A 16,579-nucleotide genomic window follows, 5' to 3' on the forward strand; every position below is an offset into this window, starting at 1 on the left:
CTGAGGTCCTCGTGGATTGGAGATGGGAGAATAAAATAGCTCTTGGGGACAGGAGAGTAACATAGCTATTGCGACTATTGAAACGTCACAGTACCAGCAGTAAGCAGTATAGATGTACTGAAAGAATTTACGTAAGTGCAGCAGAAAAACTAAAAAGGGAAACCTAGAGGAAGTTTCTGATTCCTCCTCATTGTATCAGTGGAGCCAAGGAAGCCTTGGCAAGCAATTGTACTGTCGGGAAGCCGCTTTGTGAAACAAAAGGCAATTCCCGCAGGCATATCCCTAATTTGGAATATGAAGTCCTTTGCAATTTGGTGGATATGAATTCAGCCTCCTAGTTTCATTTCCCATGAGATACATCTGTACCTCCTCTATTTTCACATCTGCCTGCCTGCCTCAGAGACTTCCATTCAAAGTCTGACCTTGCAAGGCTTAACTTGATGTCACCACCTCCAAAACTTTTTGAGGACTCCCAGTCAAAATTCGTCCCTCTCTTCTTCTCTTAGTCCCTATTACCCTTTGTTTGTAATTCTGTTGTACAAGAGTATAACACTTGAAAATATACATATTTATATATATCTTCCTATCTCCCTTTGAGGCAGGGATGCAGACTTGCTCCCATTCTGGGGAGGGAAGGACTGACGCATCCATTTCCCCGCCCCCAAGCCTGTAGGGCTTGGCACATGGTAGGATCTCAGCCTTTTTGCTGAGCAGAATTGATTCTGGGTTAATCAGATGAACACATTATACAGTAGAACACATTACACAGTATTCTTCCCCTCCCCACTCTGGGCAGTGACCCGCTTTGTGGCTGGTACACCTTGCTCCTGGCTCGGTCATACTTATAGCAGGGGGCCCTGCTATTTGCTTTTCTTAGTCCTGACTCCAGCATTCTCCCTTTGATCTCCGCCACCTGCCCCAGCTGGCCCCCACCATTGTCCTGGGCAGGGAGCTAAAACCTCTCCTTCCCAGGCCCAGGCCTCTCCTTCTCTCTTTCCCAGCATAGCCTGCGGCTGGCACCCAAGGAATCAGTGATGGCAGGGAATGGCTAGAATAAGACTAAGGGTATGCCCTCTCAGCCCCTGAGGCTGCCGGGTAGAGCCAGCTGCCCCTTGTGTATCTGTTCACTTTTTTTTGTCACCCAAGGGAGCTTGTTCCTGGGTTGGATGGGAATATATGCAGATGATCTGCGATGTGAGGGACTGAGGGCCGGGATCCTGGGAAAGGCTGTATTGCCCTTCTGACTAAAATTCTGCTGTTCAGAGAAGTAAACAGGGTAGTCATAATATTTGTGGGCCCTGAAGCCAGACTGTTTGGATTCTAATCCTGTTTTACCACTTACTAGCTGTGACTTCCTCAGGGAAATGGGGTCATACTATTGCCACCATGTTCATTCATTCACAAATAGTTATTGCTCTCCTACTGTGGGCCAGATTGTTCTAGGTGCCAAGGAAATAGCAGTGACTAAGACAAAAATAGGTTAATCCAGTAAATACTTAGGACAGTGTCTAGCACATAGTAAACATCAGCAAATGGACCTATATTCTTTTCCTAGTACTTTCCTGAGAGTATATACGCAGGTAGAAAAACCTTTGGCAGCAACTATAGGACCAGCTCTCTCTGAGGAGGGGAAAGATAGAGGGAGGGCAGATATATAGGCTCTAGATTTGTTCTCAGGTCCCGGAGGGCACTGGCTTTAGTGGCCTTTCAGTTCTGTCACTTCATTTTGAGACTAAGTACATGACCCTGCTACAGATCCCCCTGGAAAACTGATGAGTCTGTCTCGTTCTCTAGAAAGAGCAGGAGGCGGGGACCGGGACGGCCTGGCCCTGGCCTGGCCCATTTGTGCAAGGACGGTGCCGGCCCAGCTGCGCATGGATGATGCAGCAGAGGCCACATCTCTCGAGCAGAGTGAAGGGAGATCTTAGAGACACGAGCTAGAAGGAAGGGGAACAGCTGTCGGCCCCTCCACTGGCAGGGCTCTCTGGCTGCGGAGGAGAGGACCTTCTAGGGGAGGAGGTGGCTTGGGAATTGGAGAGTTGAACCCGGAAGGGAAGCGAGGTCAGGTGGAGGCGTGGGGCCTAATGGCTGGGCTTCCCTGTTGGCTTCCTTCCTCAGGTAATGCAGCCGAAGAGAGCTGTTTTACTCCTGGTGTGATTAGTGGCTAGAAGGAAAGTTTGTGCTCGGGGCTTCTGATTCATTGTCTGTGGTTTCCAGTGGAAGTCCGAGAGTGGTATAATCTCTATGGGGGGAATCGGGTTAGAACAGAAATGTAAGTTTCATTTCCTGGGATCGCCAAGTTTTTTCAGCTACCACCTTGCTCCAGGAAAGGTAAATGTATAATCTTGACTGTGGTTCAGCAGCTCCTTCACTGCTTCTCCCGCTTTCTCTCTTGTATCCTTCTCCCTCAGTGGGTTTTCAGAAATGAATGCCCTTACAGCCCAGAAGAAGTGCCCTTGACAAGCAATATGGACCAATCCAGGATTCTTGGGTTGGTTCCCACATGAGCTGCTGGTATGACTTCCTTGAGACCTGCTCACTTGGCTGGGAACCATAATGATTTGCATGCATAGGGACAGATGAAGTAGTTCTGGGTCCTGTCCAAGATTAGGAAGTGCAGCCAAGTTTGGGAACATTGCATATCATGCTCTTTCATCTCATTTTTATTGCACTTTCTTCAGTCTTCAACATTGCTTCACCTCAGTTCAGCCAATGAAGGCAAGTTGAGCTAGGCAAAGCATTTTGCTGTGAATAAAAATCCATGCATTTCATTCTATATTGAAGGAAACAAATATAATGTGATTATAACAGTGCTTCTCAACTTTTATTTTATTATCACTTCCCTGAGGAACCTTTTAACTTTTTTTTTCCTAATCACCCCCCTCAGGAAATTTTAATATTAAAAATATACCAAAATTATACATACATATATATATACAGCACAGATATATATCTCTGTGCTTTATACTTTAAAAGAATAAGATTTTTTTCACCCAGCAAGAGCCCATTTTCACTCCCCTGAGGGGAGACACCTTCCCCTGTGAATTCGGTTCATGGACGATAATGGAGCGCAGCGGCATCGCAGTAGGCACTGTCAGGTGTCAGGTGAGCCTCCAAAGCTTTGCAAACTTCATTTCTCCCATTTCCCCTGACTGAACATCACAACCCCATACTTCTTCTTGTCCCTCAGCCTGTCACTCCCATGTCGCGCTCACTCCCCTATCCTGGACCTCATCGTTCATCCTTTTTTCTCTCTAGTATGGAGTTTTAGGAGTGAATTTAATTAAAACAGTAATCTGTACAGCTCAGGGACAATGATTTCCTGATATCATCCCCTTAGAAGAAAGAGCCCAGAGACCTATGGAGTGTTCATGGGAGAACATAATAGACCTAAGCATTGGGGGAAATAAAGACACCCATTTGGAAATTGCCTGTCAGAGGAGACTCACCAAGAGGTCTTTGTATCGGTCCCAACAAGCGTGGATATGGGCACCTTCTATGTGATCTGACTGCTATATATAAATTCATTTGGGGTTGATGCTGTTCCTGCCAGTGGAATATCAAGTCCCTTTTCTCTGGCAATACAGTGTGACCAACGACAGCATCTCCTCTCTCCTATAGAAACTACCAGAGGCATGCAGTGTTGGTGACGGAAGACCCTTTGTCGTGAATCTACAACACCTGTATACGGCAGTCACCAGACAAGAGGTCCAAGTGAGACAGGAGCATCCAGACACTGGTGAGGAGCTCAGAGGGGCTTGGTCTCCTGGAGTTAGAGTTAGGGTCTAGGTTTGCGGTAGCTCTAGCCACTTGTGACTATTTAAGTTTAAATCAATAAAAATTAAATGAAATGAAAATTGGATTCCCTCATTTGCTCTAACCGCATTTCAAGTGCTCAGCCGCTGCTAGAGGCTACCGAGATGGACAGAAGAGATAGAGAGCATTTCCATCATTGCGGGAAGTTCTATTTAACTGATGTATGCACTTAGGAGAATTAGTAAGAGAACCAGGAGAAAGATGAACGTCCTACCTGAGACATGTCAGGAAATGTGGAGAAGAACAGTGGGCTCTTTGGAGTCAGGGAAGCTCTCTTCCTACCCGGTAAAAGTGGACCTGGGCAATCTTCATAGTAGAAACAGGGCTTTTCAAAAGTCAGCTGGAAGGTGGATTTGTGGCTACTCCTGTCTGTTTATGTATTTAGTACCAACCTAGCCTTTGCGTCAGAATGCTCGGTAAGTTCTAACATCTTCCTGGTAAGAAGGCATTTATCTCTATCTTCCCTTGATCTTTCTGACTCCAGGAGATCCTCAGACCTCAAGCAGTGCCTCCCCACAAGGAACTGATAGTCACCTTCTGAACCAGCCAGAAGAGCTGGATTCCTCAGCATCATCCCTCCCAGTGCCTGACGAAGAGCCCACGGTGAGTCACGGGCAGCTTCCTGGCTGGTGTTCTACAGTCCACGCCTATAGCCCCCAAGCCCACGGTCCCTGGCATTGCTACCTGGTTGCTGTTGTCTTAATAATATTGGCAGATATTTGTCACCAGGCTCCCAAATGGTGGCTTTCTAGGTCGAGAGTTTTCTATATCTCCTCTCTGCAGTTCTTATACTGAATGGTGGACCTGGACTTCGTTTCTACCTCATCCCACCTCCAGCGACGGTCTGTGTGGTCATTCCCTGGGGGAGAAAGGATATGTTTGCCTCTTGCATAGGGTCTTATATCACATTCTCTGCCTGATATAAACTCCAAAACACTGTGTTGGCCACTTCAAGAAGGCCTCATCCAAACCAGGGCCACGGGAGGAAGTTCCTTTCTTAAATGAAGTGGACGTGTTCAAACCCCCTATTAATTTGGGTTTCTTTTGTCCCTAGGATACTTCATGCCCTGCGCAGAGACCTCAGCTGTCCAAAGTCAAGAGGAAGAAGCTAAGGGGGCTCTTCAGTTAAACTGCCCACTCTCCCAGCTGCTGAGGATGGACTTGGGGAGAGGTTTCCGAGTGCCGCCTAGAAAGGAGCTCCTGTGGCAGCAGTGTCTCTGACACAGTATTGTGGTCAGAGGCAAGGTCACCGAAGTTCCTCAAGGTCGCTGAAGGCCGCCTGAATGGGTACTATGAAATGAGGGAATCTTGGCTCCAACCCATCGGGCACTGGCCTTCTCTATCCGAATGGAAGCCGGTCTCTGGGAATGCCATACCCTCCTCTTTTTTGGTGGAGGTTCTCTAGACCCAGAGCCCTACCGTGGACTTCAGGTATATAGGACAAGTCAGCAGAAAGGCACAGCATGCTTAGGAAGCCTTGCCTATCTTTCTCAAGAGTCCCCTAAGCCAGTTCCGGGTGCTCCTCAGAGAGCCACTTCTCTCTTTAGCATGGAATAAAAACCACTCCCACTCCCCTGCTTACTCATTCTGTGGAACCCATTGCCCACTTCACTTTACTGGATCCCACCCCACTATTGTCTCGGGATAAAGTCTAGACCTTCAGTCCAGCCCTTCAGGTACTTCTTATGCATCTCTCCTGTGGATGTGCTAAACCTCCACCTGGGAACTTTAATCTTGAGAACTCTCTAAGGTGGGCACAAGACAGAGCAGATGGCTTGTGCTCTCCTTTGCCCAGTTGATGTGGGGTTTTTTTTAGGGGGGTGGAGGGTCTGTGTCCAAGGCATAGACAACAGGTTAAGCCACAACATGGGATTAAAATTACAAAGCACTTTGAATAGTAGGGCCAAGCCACTTTCCCACTGGAGTGAGAGAAAAAGGAATTTTACCTTCCCATCCTTCATTCCACCTCAAATAACCTAGTAACTAGAAGAACTAGGGAAGATAGGATGACAGGGAACAGGAAATGGCCACAGGAGTTCCGTGGGAAAACATAATTGACCTATAGAATGAATAGTGCTTAGCAAGAAAAAAATATTAAGGCTGTATGAGATAGGCAGGATCTTAGACTTTTAGAAAGTCAACTCTTTGGACAGATCTGGCAAGATTTTAGCAGACCAGGATTGGCGAAGTCCCTTGGCCTTCTCTGTTAGGTTTTCCTATACGGGTGAACCATATGAAACTTTACCTTGCAGAGATGGTAAGAAAGGCAGAACTCAGATGTTAACTGGGAGCTGTTAGGTAGGAGAAGGGGTCAGGGGCAGAATCCACAGAGGCCTTTACGAGTTTATTTACAAGGGATGGTCAAATGCCTCCGCACCCTCATATCCTCTCCAGATGGGACTGGTATTTCCATCCTATGTCAAATCATAGGAGAGCGGACAGTCCAAGCAATAATAAAATAATAACGATTATAAAGAGAGCAACAATAATAATAATATTTATTGAGCTGCTAATGTATACCAGATTAATAAGACTCTGACATTGAATCCTCGCAACATCATACAAGGAAGATACTGTTAACCTACTAGGAAATGGAGTCTCGAAGAGATTAAGTGGCTTATCAAAGGTCACGCAGCTGATGAGTAACAGCCAGAATTTGAACCCGGACAGCTGAATTCATCATTCTGTACATTACTGAAAACGTTTCCCAGGAAGGTTGTCAGGTCCTTCTTTCCTGTCTTACTGTAACATCCTTCTCCTGGGACCCTGCCTACTTTCAATAGAATGTTCCACTTCTCGTTGCTCCTCAAGGCAGGAAACTTGAAGGACTCCGGGTTTACCTCCTGTCTTTACCCGCTGGCAGAGTCTGAGAGCTCCAGGCGGGCTCATACCAGTTGCTGCTGATGCCTTTCTTTACCGCCAGACCCCAGTGTCTCAGGGTGCACGCACCCCATGGCGGTGACTGTCATTGAAGTGATTTGGGAGCCAAGTAAAAACAATCTATAGATGGCTCATTTTGTTCATTAGTTCCTTTTTGGCATAATTTAGATAACCAGATTTCAGGATCTACAAGATAGGAGACCGCCTAGGAAATGGAAAAGTCTTTCCCAGCAAGCTGGGAGAAAGTATGGGTTCTTTATCTGGATAATCCCTCTTAAGAGCAGTCTCCAGAGCAGGCATTTGTAATCATAGGGGGATCAGGGGTTTCTGAATCCCCCCAAATTATGAGTAAAACCCTAAGAGCATACTTTTTTCATGTTCTCAAAAGAATGTGTACTTTTAAAAAAGGTTCAATAAGAATATGCCTAATGACCTCTCCGTCCGCCCACTTTATCCCCAAAGGTCGCTGTCTCCATGGGGATATTGCCCAAACACATCCTTCTGTAAACATTGCTTCCAGAGGCCCTGCCTCAGGCACTCTTGCCCTGAAGCTCTTACCCCCCAAACCTAGGGGTGGTGGTTGAGAATCTTTCTTCCTGGGGCAACTCCAGGGAAATCCCTGCCTTGACAAATTGGCCTAACCAGGCTGTATTCCAGCCCTGCCCCCTGGTTTGGGCCCCTCCCTGAGGCCCCCAGCCTGGCCCAACCCCCACTCCGCATGCACATAAAAGGGTCGAATTCTCGTGGCTGCTCCATAAATTTTATTCCGTAAATATTAGTTTTCCCTGTGTTTAATAAAGCAGTGGCCCACCTCCCCGCCTACCCGCCCGCTCCCCGGGGCCGGGGTTGGGGCCAGGGCTGGCTGGTGGGAGAAGGGACTCTTTCAATTGCTTTGGAGTATTTTTAGAAAAAAAAATAATATAAGGTGGTTTACACGAGCAAGCCAGCAAACCAGGAGCAGGACTAGAGACCTCGAGGAAGTTCCTGCAGGAACCTGACCTAAAAAGTAGAGAAATAGCGCCACCTAGGCTGCAAGGCCTTCTTGGCCTGGCTGGCTGGCTCTCCCCTCCCCCACAGCCAGCCAGGGCTGGCCAGCTCTTGGCTGGAAGGGAAATCTTCATCCCTTAGCACTCCAGCTGGGCAGCACCTCCTTTCCTCAGGCCTCGCAGAGGGCTTTCCCAGCAGCCCTTGAGGGCAGAGCCCAGGCCGGGTCCTGGAAAATCCCACTAGGGCCACCCTCTTTCCCCCTGTCCCAGCCAGCCAGCCTCCCAGATCAAGGAGCGTTTCCGAAGGATAGTCAAGTTATTGAGAAAGGAGGAAGGAACGTCTAGTTTTCATCCTCACGCTGTATCCCGAGGAGCTTGTCCTGGAATTCTTAGGGTGTCAGGTGGCAAACAGTGAAATCGGTGCTCTTCCGCTCTGGAGCTGGAAGGAATCTGTCCCTGTCAAATCAAGAGGCCTTCCGGGTCTGATGCAGGTCCCCTGCAGTGGGGCACTCAAGTCTCCTGCATACTTAGTCCTCCTGCTTCCTAATTTTTTCTTGTGGTGCATGTGAACTCCCTTTTGTTTTGCTGCCTTCCTATTCACTTAAACCTCCCCTTTTCCGAAGCCGTCCCCCCTCCTTTGCGCTGGCCCTCTGGAGACGAGCAGGAGCCCCGTGTGTTGTCCCCAGTGCAAAGATGGCGGAAGGAGTGGGAATGGAAAAGGTGCCTCTTCTCCTGGTCCTGCTCCAATCTCATCCTTGACATTGTCACTGGGGCATTTTCTTCTCTCCAATTATGATGTCCCTCATTTTCTCCTATTGACAGAACTGGAGAGATTTGCTCCAAACAGGATAGAGGGAGCCTAATAACCACTTCATGACCTTTCCTCGTGATGCGGGAAGCTCCCTTCATCTGCTCTGCTCACCCCTCACTGTTTGTGTTATGAATGTAATCCATGTTTATATACATGTTTTTATTGCTTTTTGTTTTCATTCTTACATTAAATTACACTCCTTGGGAACAAGGTCAGTTTATAACCCTAACTCAGAAACTATCACCGTGGAGGTATTACACAACCAAAGGGCCCACCTTATGTTAACTGGGTCTTGATATAATCAGGAGCTTTTCGAAGCTGCTCTAATGTTTTTCTGTCTTGGAATTTTCCTGAAGAAGAAACTATTCAAAAGGAGTAAGTGACATACTGCAAGGAAGCCACCACACTCAGAGCTCAAGACCTGTGGTTCCTAGCCCCCGTGAGCAACATCAGTAACCCTATGGGCTCACAAAATTGATTATGCCAGGCACTTAGATACAGAGGTTAATGCCAGAGGAGAAGGCTCGGGAGCGAGGGTTTCTCCTAGATGCTATGACCTCCTGGGAGCTGCTCCTGGGATTCCTGTTGAAGGTTCCTACTACCCTATTTTTCTTTCATGTTCTCTTGGATAGGGCCTCTGAAGATGCCTCCGTAAGTGGGAGGGTACAAAGTGCCTGTGTGTCAGGGAAAGGGATCTGAGGGCATCCCTTTCTACTTGAGAAACTACAAGCCCATCTACCCTCCATCTTTCATCCCAGACCCTTCAAGGAAGACTTTCTCACCTCCCAAGACTTTGCTCTGGTGGCTTTTTATCCTTCCCCTCAATCCTGGGGTCTCACGTCTCTACCCTGGTGCACAGGAAGTCATTAGGTAGCTCCAAAGCATTCTAGCAAAGGCTCACTTGTTCTTCTGAGCTGTTAAGTCCTTCCTGCACTCAGTTTCCCTGTTCTGGAGCACAACAGGTGTCGCTCTGCTTCCCCACACTCCTGGATCCTTTAAATGAGTGCTCGCCTCTCCTCACCTAACTCCCATGGGTTCCTGGGGACCTGGCCAGCCTAGGGGAACCCGGAAGAGGCATTGGAAGAACTCCAGGGTGTGGGGAGCACACAGCCATTGACTCACCTGGGAAGATTGTGCCCGGATTACTCGTCCTGCTGGGCCAAGGGCCAGGAGTTAAAGGAGCATGCAGTACCACACTCTTCCTCCCCTCACTCTGAGGTCAAAAACATTAGCAGGGGTAGAATTGGGGACTAGGACTCCGGGGCTGCTTGGAGTCCCTTCTGAAATCTGGGTGTTGTATTTACTTTTTCATATTGGCAGCTGGAAGGGGAAGCCCATCCCAGCTCGGCATTGTTGTCTAACATGGTTAATCAGATCCTATAATCCTGCTGTGGAAATATTGGGCCTCACTCAAAACAATAGAGACCAAGAATATTGTGGTTAAATTTCAACCAACTGCCTCCCTGGCCTGTTTGCCTAACCCCTACCCCCCTCTCCCGGGCCAGAGTCCTCCTCGCTTTATGGACCCCTGATAGGATCGACAGCGGTCAGAAATCGGTGACAGGGGAAGGGAGAATGGAGTAGGGGAAGGGTAATCCTCCTGACTGGCAGTCTATCCTGCCTTTCCCCTCCCACCCTGGGCCTTGAGGGATGAGCAGGGGGTGGTGAAAGGAGTTGGAGTTGGCGGGGAAGCCCCTCGGGGTCAGAGCTGTGTTCAGGAGTCAAGAGCAGTACTTCTGGGTAAAGAGACCCCTCATTCAAGACAGAAGGAAACTGCGGCCAGATCAGAAGGAGAGACTCTCAGCTGTATTTATTATGGCTGCCTGATGCTCCCAGGGCACAAAGCAATGCCAGTTTTTGTCCTATGTCACATCTGGGAGACACAGGAAGGCACTGGTTGGGAGAAGGGGAGCTGGCAAAAAAAATGTTCTGAGTGATTAGTAATCTGATATAACAGCAATATAAATACTACTAATAATACTCCGACAGTGTATGAAGGTGATATGGACACCTTCACTGGCGGGGTTTTCTGGTAGTGGCACTGTCCATTATGTTGCTCTCTACAGTGAGTCCGAATTAAACGTGGCAGGGTAGTTTACATGATTAGAATAGTGGCATAGAGGGAGCAGATACGCTCTACAATGACATTGTGAATCAAAAAAAAGGATGCAGTGTCTGGATGATGCTAAAGAGGAAAATGAACATGGTGATACATTCAGCAAAAGGCAGAAGACATTCCCCTTGCAGACATCGGGGCATCCGGCTCGGGAAGTGGCCAACTTCGAGTTTGTACTGGGCAGTCATGTATCCCAGAGGCACTGAACAGAAATTGCAGCCACACCGTGTCACCAGTCAATGAGGTGAAGCACAGTGAGGCCCCAGCTCCAGCACCATGCGCTATTGAATGGTCAAAGTGTATGTGCATTTTTAGTATTTGAACAATGAAATAGCAGAACTGTGCCAAATGAAACTATATTTACTCAGTCTGTTCATAGAGGGTGGGGATGAAGGAACAATAAAGAGCACTTGATGTTTCTCACCTAGGGTGCCATGTGACAATTAAGGGACTGACATGGTTCCTGTGGGTCATTCGTCAAAGCCATTTTGAAGTTGGGACTGCTTGGTGAGAGCTGAGCTTTCCACCAGAGAGACATCTGGAATACAGGTTCTGGAATTGAGACTCTAAAGAGTATATGTATGCTTCAGGATAGGAATTCCAAAACCAATGTAATGTCAGTCATCAAATGGAATTGTAGCAAGTAGGAAACTGATATCGAAATCATCTGAAGATGATGGAAAACATTTAAACAGTTAAGCAACTTGAATTACTAGTGGGGAAACTCAATAAGAATGATCCCCAGTAGATGCTTCAGAGAATGGGCCATATTCCTGACCAAAAGGGTAGATGAAGAAGCTGAACTGGTTGGTTAAACGTTATGCTATCTATACTTAGACTGGAACTGCCAATGGGAAAGTTCAACAGGAAAATCCCAGGTCATAGAAAGGAATTCAAAGGAATGGCAGAGTTTTGTAGGAAATATGTTGGGAATGAGATGGAAAAATGCATATTCAACAAGAAACAGTAAAAATGCATTTACTCAACTCATTTTATGTGTGTGTGTCTGTGTATAAAATATCTTACTAGCACCCCAATAGGCATTATGCTACATACATATGTAAATGTATACATTATGTATGGCCACAAAGACAGAGCTCTTGCTTTCAAGAAACCTACAATCCAATGATGATATTAAAAGATGGATTTTTTCCTAAAAATTTTTCAAGTGTATGAGGTCCAAAGTGAGAGCCATGACTATATATATCTTTGTTTGTTGTTAAAAAGAATCTCATGTATAAATGCGATTTTGTTATCTGCTTTTACTTTTGTTTAACTATGTTCTGTCCATATTTACATGTCAATACATACATTTCTTCAAAGGGCACATTATCTTCACTCTGAGCTTTATGAAAAGTTTGAAAAACACCCTCATGATCAGTAAGTAGAAAGTCAAGTTTACTCACTCTATTCCGCCACCCCCATAGCTCCATCTTTGACCTCCTTGCTATTTCTCTAATATGCAAGCACTTCAGAGCCTTCGCTCTCTCTATGCGGTTCTCCCTGGTAGAATGCTCTTCCCCTCGTTCTCCACTTAGCTGGAGCCCTCACCTCTTCAGGTCTTGGATTAAGTCGCACCTTCTCACTGAGGCCTCCACGGACCACGCCGCCTAGCAGAACCACCCGCCTCCAGACCTTGCACCCTCTCCCCACAAGCTGGCTGCGTGCCCAGCACTTTAACCCCATTTATGTGTTGTGCTCATAGTCCTTCCTTATTCCCTTCTAACGCATTATACATTTTACTTATTTTTATATTTATGTTTAATTGTCTCCCCACTACTTCCCCGCTAGAATAAAGCTCCACAGGAGCAGGAACCTTGGGTCTTGTTTTTGTTGTTCTCTCACATCCCAAGCATCCAGAACAGTGCCTGGCACTTAGTAGGTGCTCAAAAATAGTTGTTGACTGAATACATGAAGAGAGATTCTTTCACACACGCACACAAATACATCTGCTCACACCAGCAGTACCTTGAAGTTGGTGTAGAAATTCGTGGATATGAATGAATGTAAACTTTGTTGTTTGCAGCAACCAGTTGCCAGGTGAGAGTGGGGCTTACCTATCATTTTGTTAGCTATAGCCATAAGAGAATGAATTTATCATTTTGCAGAAACTGAGAAGAGAAGTTATTAAAAAGCAATCGACTGTGTAGTTCTTTGATTGGCTACAGATCCCCAGCATCCTTAGGGGGCTATCTCTACCAGGAGAGGCTGGTGAGAGAGTGCAGGTGCCAGTCGCAGAACACTGACCGGCAAGTCAGGAGCACCGCTTGAGCATTAAAAGAGCAATATCCCCGTCCCCCTTTCCTGAACATTCACTGGACTGGTATTTTCCAAGGTTCTCTTTAAGCAACAATTTCTTCCCAAATAGAGACACTGGGCTGGAAATAAAGCCCATTATTTAGTAAGCATGTTATTATCCATATACAGAAATACATTTATATGTATGTCTTCCTGTCTATAAGAGTTTCCCACAATCTTTAGTCTCTGCCATGAGGGGGAAACACACATTCTCTTTGTAACTAATTCTGCTGCCTTTTCCTCCTCTTTCAAAGTCATCAAAGCTAGGTCTTTAATGCTTGGAGCTCTCTGAAGTGCCTTGTAATGAGCTTACTGTTTGGGCAAAGGTAACTTGACATTCCCATTTCTAATCAATAGCTAACTTTCAAAGCATTGTTAGTTTTGAGTGGCTCTAATTGGATGTCCAAACGCATTCCGGACTGATCTGAGGCTTGAAAGACGGGCATGATCCCCTGTCTGCGTATGGGAGATTTAGTGGAGTTGCTAACCTCTTTCAAAAGTCCACAGTGGAAGTTAGAGTGCTCCCAACCAGTTCGGGAAGTGGTCAGGCAAATAGAGTTTGAGGTCTTAAAAGCCCAAGATGAAGATAACGGAAGAGTCCCCTCGATTCAGAGAGAAAATGAGTGACTTGAACAAAGGTCAACAACCCAGCATGCTTGTCCTAAGAATCACTCACCAAGAAACTGGATTATTAAGGAGTCCAAAAACCTGGATTCCGACTCCAACTTCCCCACTTACGAGCTCTGAACCTCAGTTTCTCATTCATGAAATGAAGATAATGGCGTCAACTTCATAAGGTTTTTAGGAGGGTTATATCAGCTGACATTAGGGTTCCTTGCCTTTACTAGACTGTCCCTCTTGGCTCTTTATTATTACGAGTGTCATCATCTTTGCCTGGACCACTGCCCTTTTCTGAGGATCTTCTTCATTCTTTCAGGCATTCCTTTCCCTCCTTCAAAACTGATTTTCCCCAAAAGATCTCACTCCGGGCTCATTGTTTCTTTTTTTTTTTAATTAAAAAATTTTCAATTACACTTGACATTCAATATTATATTAGTTTCAGGTGTACAGGATCATTTCTTGACTCCATATTCTTCTAGACCCAGTTCATCTTGTCTCTTAACTGGTTTATAATACATTATTCTGTGGTCACTCATGAGTGGCATTCATGGCTTTGTAATTGCCTTTTATTTTCATGATTTATCTTTAGGTTTAAATTGTAAATTCCCAGAGGACAATAACTCTGTCTTCTACCTTTCTGTTTGCATTTTCTATCCTTATGTACCTATTACACTGATGTACACAAGGCAGATGCTCCCTAGTAGAAAGGAGTAGGGCCCCCTAATCTCCACTACTGTCTTGGGGTTCACATATATGAGCATCCAGACGTATTCCCCGCTAGACAGGTAGGAGTCAGAGAACTGAAGCTACCGCTAGAGGACCCAGCAGAGACTAAAAATGAATTTTACGTAAGATTTATACTTTACAGCTTGTATTTTGACCCTCTCAACAACCCTATGAGGTAGGTGATATTTTCACTTTATAGATGAGAAAACTAAAATTTGGACAAGTCCAGTGACTTGCCAAAGGCCACGCAGGTTGAAGGTATCAAAGACCATGTTCAGGCACAGATCTGCCAGCTCCAGGCCCAGTGTTTTTTTCTACTAGCCACAGCTGCTGGGTGCAGAGCTACTGGAAGGTATTTGACTAACTGCATTTCTGAGACTTGTTTGGATGTGGCTCCACATCATGGATTTAGAGCAGGATGGATCTGGTCAAGTGACAGGATAAGGAGAAAAAGACTAGTTCAATATAAATGTATGGACCTACACTGTGTGTGTGTGTGTGTGTGTGTGTATACATATACGTATGTATGAATATATCACTATAAGCACAATATATTTGTACTGTAATGTTACATTCAAGATTGACTGAAAATACTAACATGGTATCTACTAAACAGGAGTTAAATTATCAGGTTCTGGGTGCATTTTCCTCCCTCCCTTACCTTCCAACCTATTTTTCCAGCTTTCACTCTTGTTCTTGTGAACAAAAAGATTAATCACGTTATCCAGAGAGATAGATTTTACTTTGTTCTCTCCAGAATAGAGATGACTGAGGGGCACAGAGCTCTAAAAGTGAGAGAAAAGAAGTCACTTTGCCCACTGGCCCAGGACTCAGATGTAAAGTGCCTTGATCAGGTTTTGTCACTGCTGCCCAGACCCCAGGCCTTTGGTGGCTTCAGAGTGGACACCTCAGTGCTCCAGTTTCCCTGCTGGCAAGACCCTGGCAGTGACCAGAAAAAGAGCCAGACTTTATTTGATAGATCTAATGGACTGGCCCAACTCAAAAGCTACCCTTCCTTTACTGAACAGCTAAGAACACAGGCAGCCAAGAAAAGATCAGTGTTCTTACGCCCCCGTTGGATAGAAAGTGCTCCAGGGTCACTACTGTAGAAATCATGATGCTTCTCATTTCTCCCCTCCTCTCTCCCTTCCTCTACTGAAGGAGATTGGACTGAGGCTGATCTAAATTGGGGCTTCAGCTCTTGAACCACCATTGTGCCCTGAAGAAAGACTCTATGTAGCTTTGGAGTAAAAAATCTCCAGGTTCAAATCTTAACTGTGGGATCACAGGTGAGTTACTTTATTTAGAAAGCTCTGGAGTTGTAGATTTGTAAAATGAGGATAATGATGACTATGTACAAGGGTTATTGTGAAGATTTACTAGGTGTTTAGAGCACCTGTCATAGAGAAAATATTTGGTTAATGTTAGCCCCATCTGCTTCTCCCAGCACACACCCCAGAAGAAAGGCAATGTTAATAAATCTTTATAGAAGAGAACCTGTGAGAGGATCTCAGAGAAGTAGCCCTTCTCTTGGAGAAAAGGAGGTTGAAAGTGAATCTAACCCCTCTCCAAGGACACGCATGAGATAATAAGCAGGACAGTGGCCCTCGTCAGTCCCTAAGGCCAGAAAAAGGAAAGGAGACAAATTGTCATTAGCAGGGTAGGAAGAAAGAAAGATTACACTTGAGGCAGAACGGGTATAGATAATGATTCTAAAAGACTGGGAGAGGTGACCGTGGAACCCCAGAGGATTTTCTCCCTTGGAACTCATTCAAAGCAGAGCTCCTGTTTGTCTGGATTGGGAGAGGTTTTGACCTGACTGCATGGTCAGCCCCAGGATTCTGAGCAGGGGTGGGGGGCGGAGATATTGCAGGGATCATCCTTGAACCCTGGAAAACATAAGTTAAAGCATTCTGAAATCTTTCAAAGAAAAGGAGCAACATCAGAGTGATCGGTGACTCACATTAACAGTAGAAGCAAGTGTTTATGTGAGAATGAATGAAGTGGGGGGAGGAAGTATGAGCAGAGGGGGAGAAAAAAAAGAAACAATCCATTTTGTTTCCAAGCGACACATGCCACCCCACCCCTGGCAGAGCCATCCTAAATTCCCTGCTGTGGGCCTCAGTTTTTTGTAATACAAAGTGCTGGGGTTAGGCACTCTCCTGAGTTCCTCCCAGTTCTACATTTTATGTTCACAGAACTGATCTAGAGAAAATGTGAGTACATCTATGCAAAGCCACCTCAGCCCCAAACGCAGGCGGCAGTGGATGAGCAGGCGCTGCACAGAGAGAGGGCCAATACATCTGCTCTGGGGCCAGACCCCCG

At 46.1% G+C, this 16,579-nt stretch overlaps 1 protein-coding gene across 1 annotated transcript in view; it reads left to right on the plus strand.

The window, feature by feature from the left end:
- NHEJ1 (non-homologous end joining factor 1) overlaps nt 1-7,256 on the plus strand; it is a 76,103-nt gene extending 68,847 nt beyond the window's left edge. The window contains exons 6-8 of the mRNA XM_054585645.1: nt 3,622-3,739; nt 4,301-4,419; nt 4,871-7,256. Of these exons, the coding sequence (XP_054441620.1) occupies nt 3,622-3,739; nt 4,301-4,419; nt 4,871-4,945 (312 nt within the window). The 3' untranslated portion in view covers nt 4,946-7,256. The remainder of the gene's footprint in view (nt 1-3,621; nt 3,740-4,300; nt 4,420-4,870) is intronic.
- The last annotated feature ends 9,323 nt before the right edge of the window (nt 7,257-16,579 follow it).

Source organism: Pteronotus mesoamericanus, unplaced genomic scaffold (assembly GCF_021234165.1).
Source record: "Pteronotus mesoamericanus isolate MK-2021 breed Mesoamerican mustached bat unplaced genomic scaffold, CSHL_Meso_final contig_90, whole genome shotgun sequence".
In the NCBI taxonomy this organism is placed as follows: Eukaryota; Metazoa; Chordata; class Mammalia; order Chiroptera; family Mormoopidae; genus Pteronotus; species Pteronotus mesoamericanus.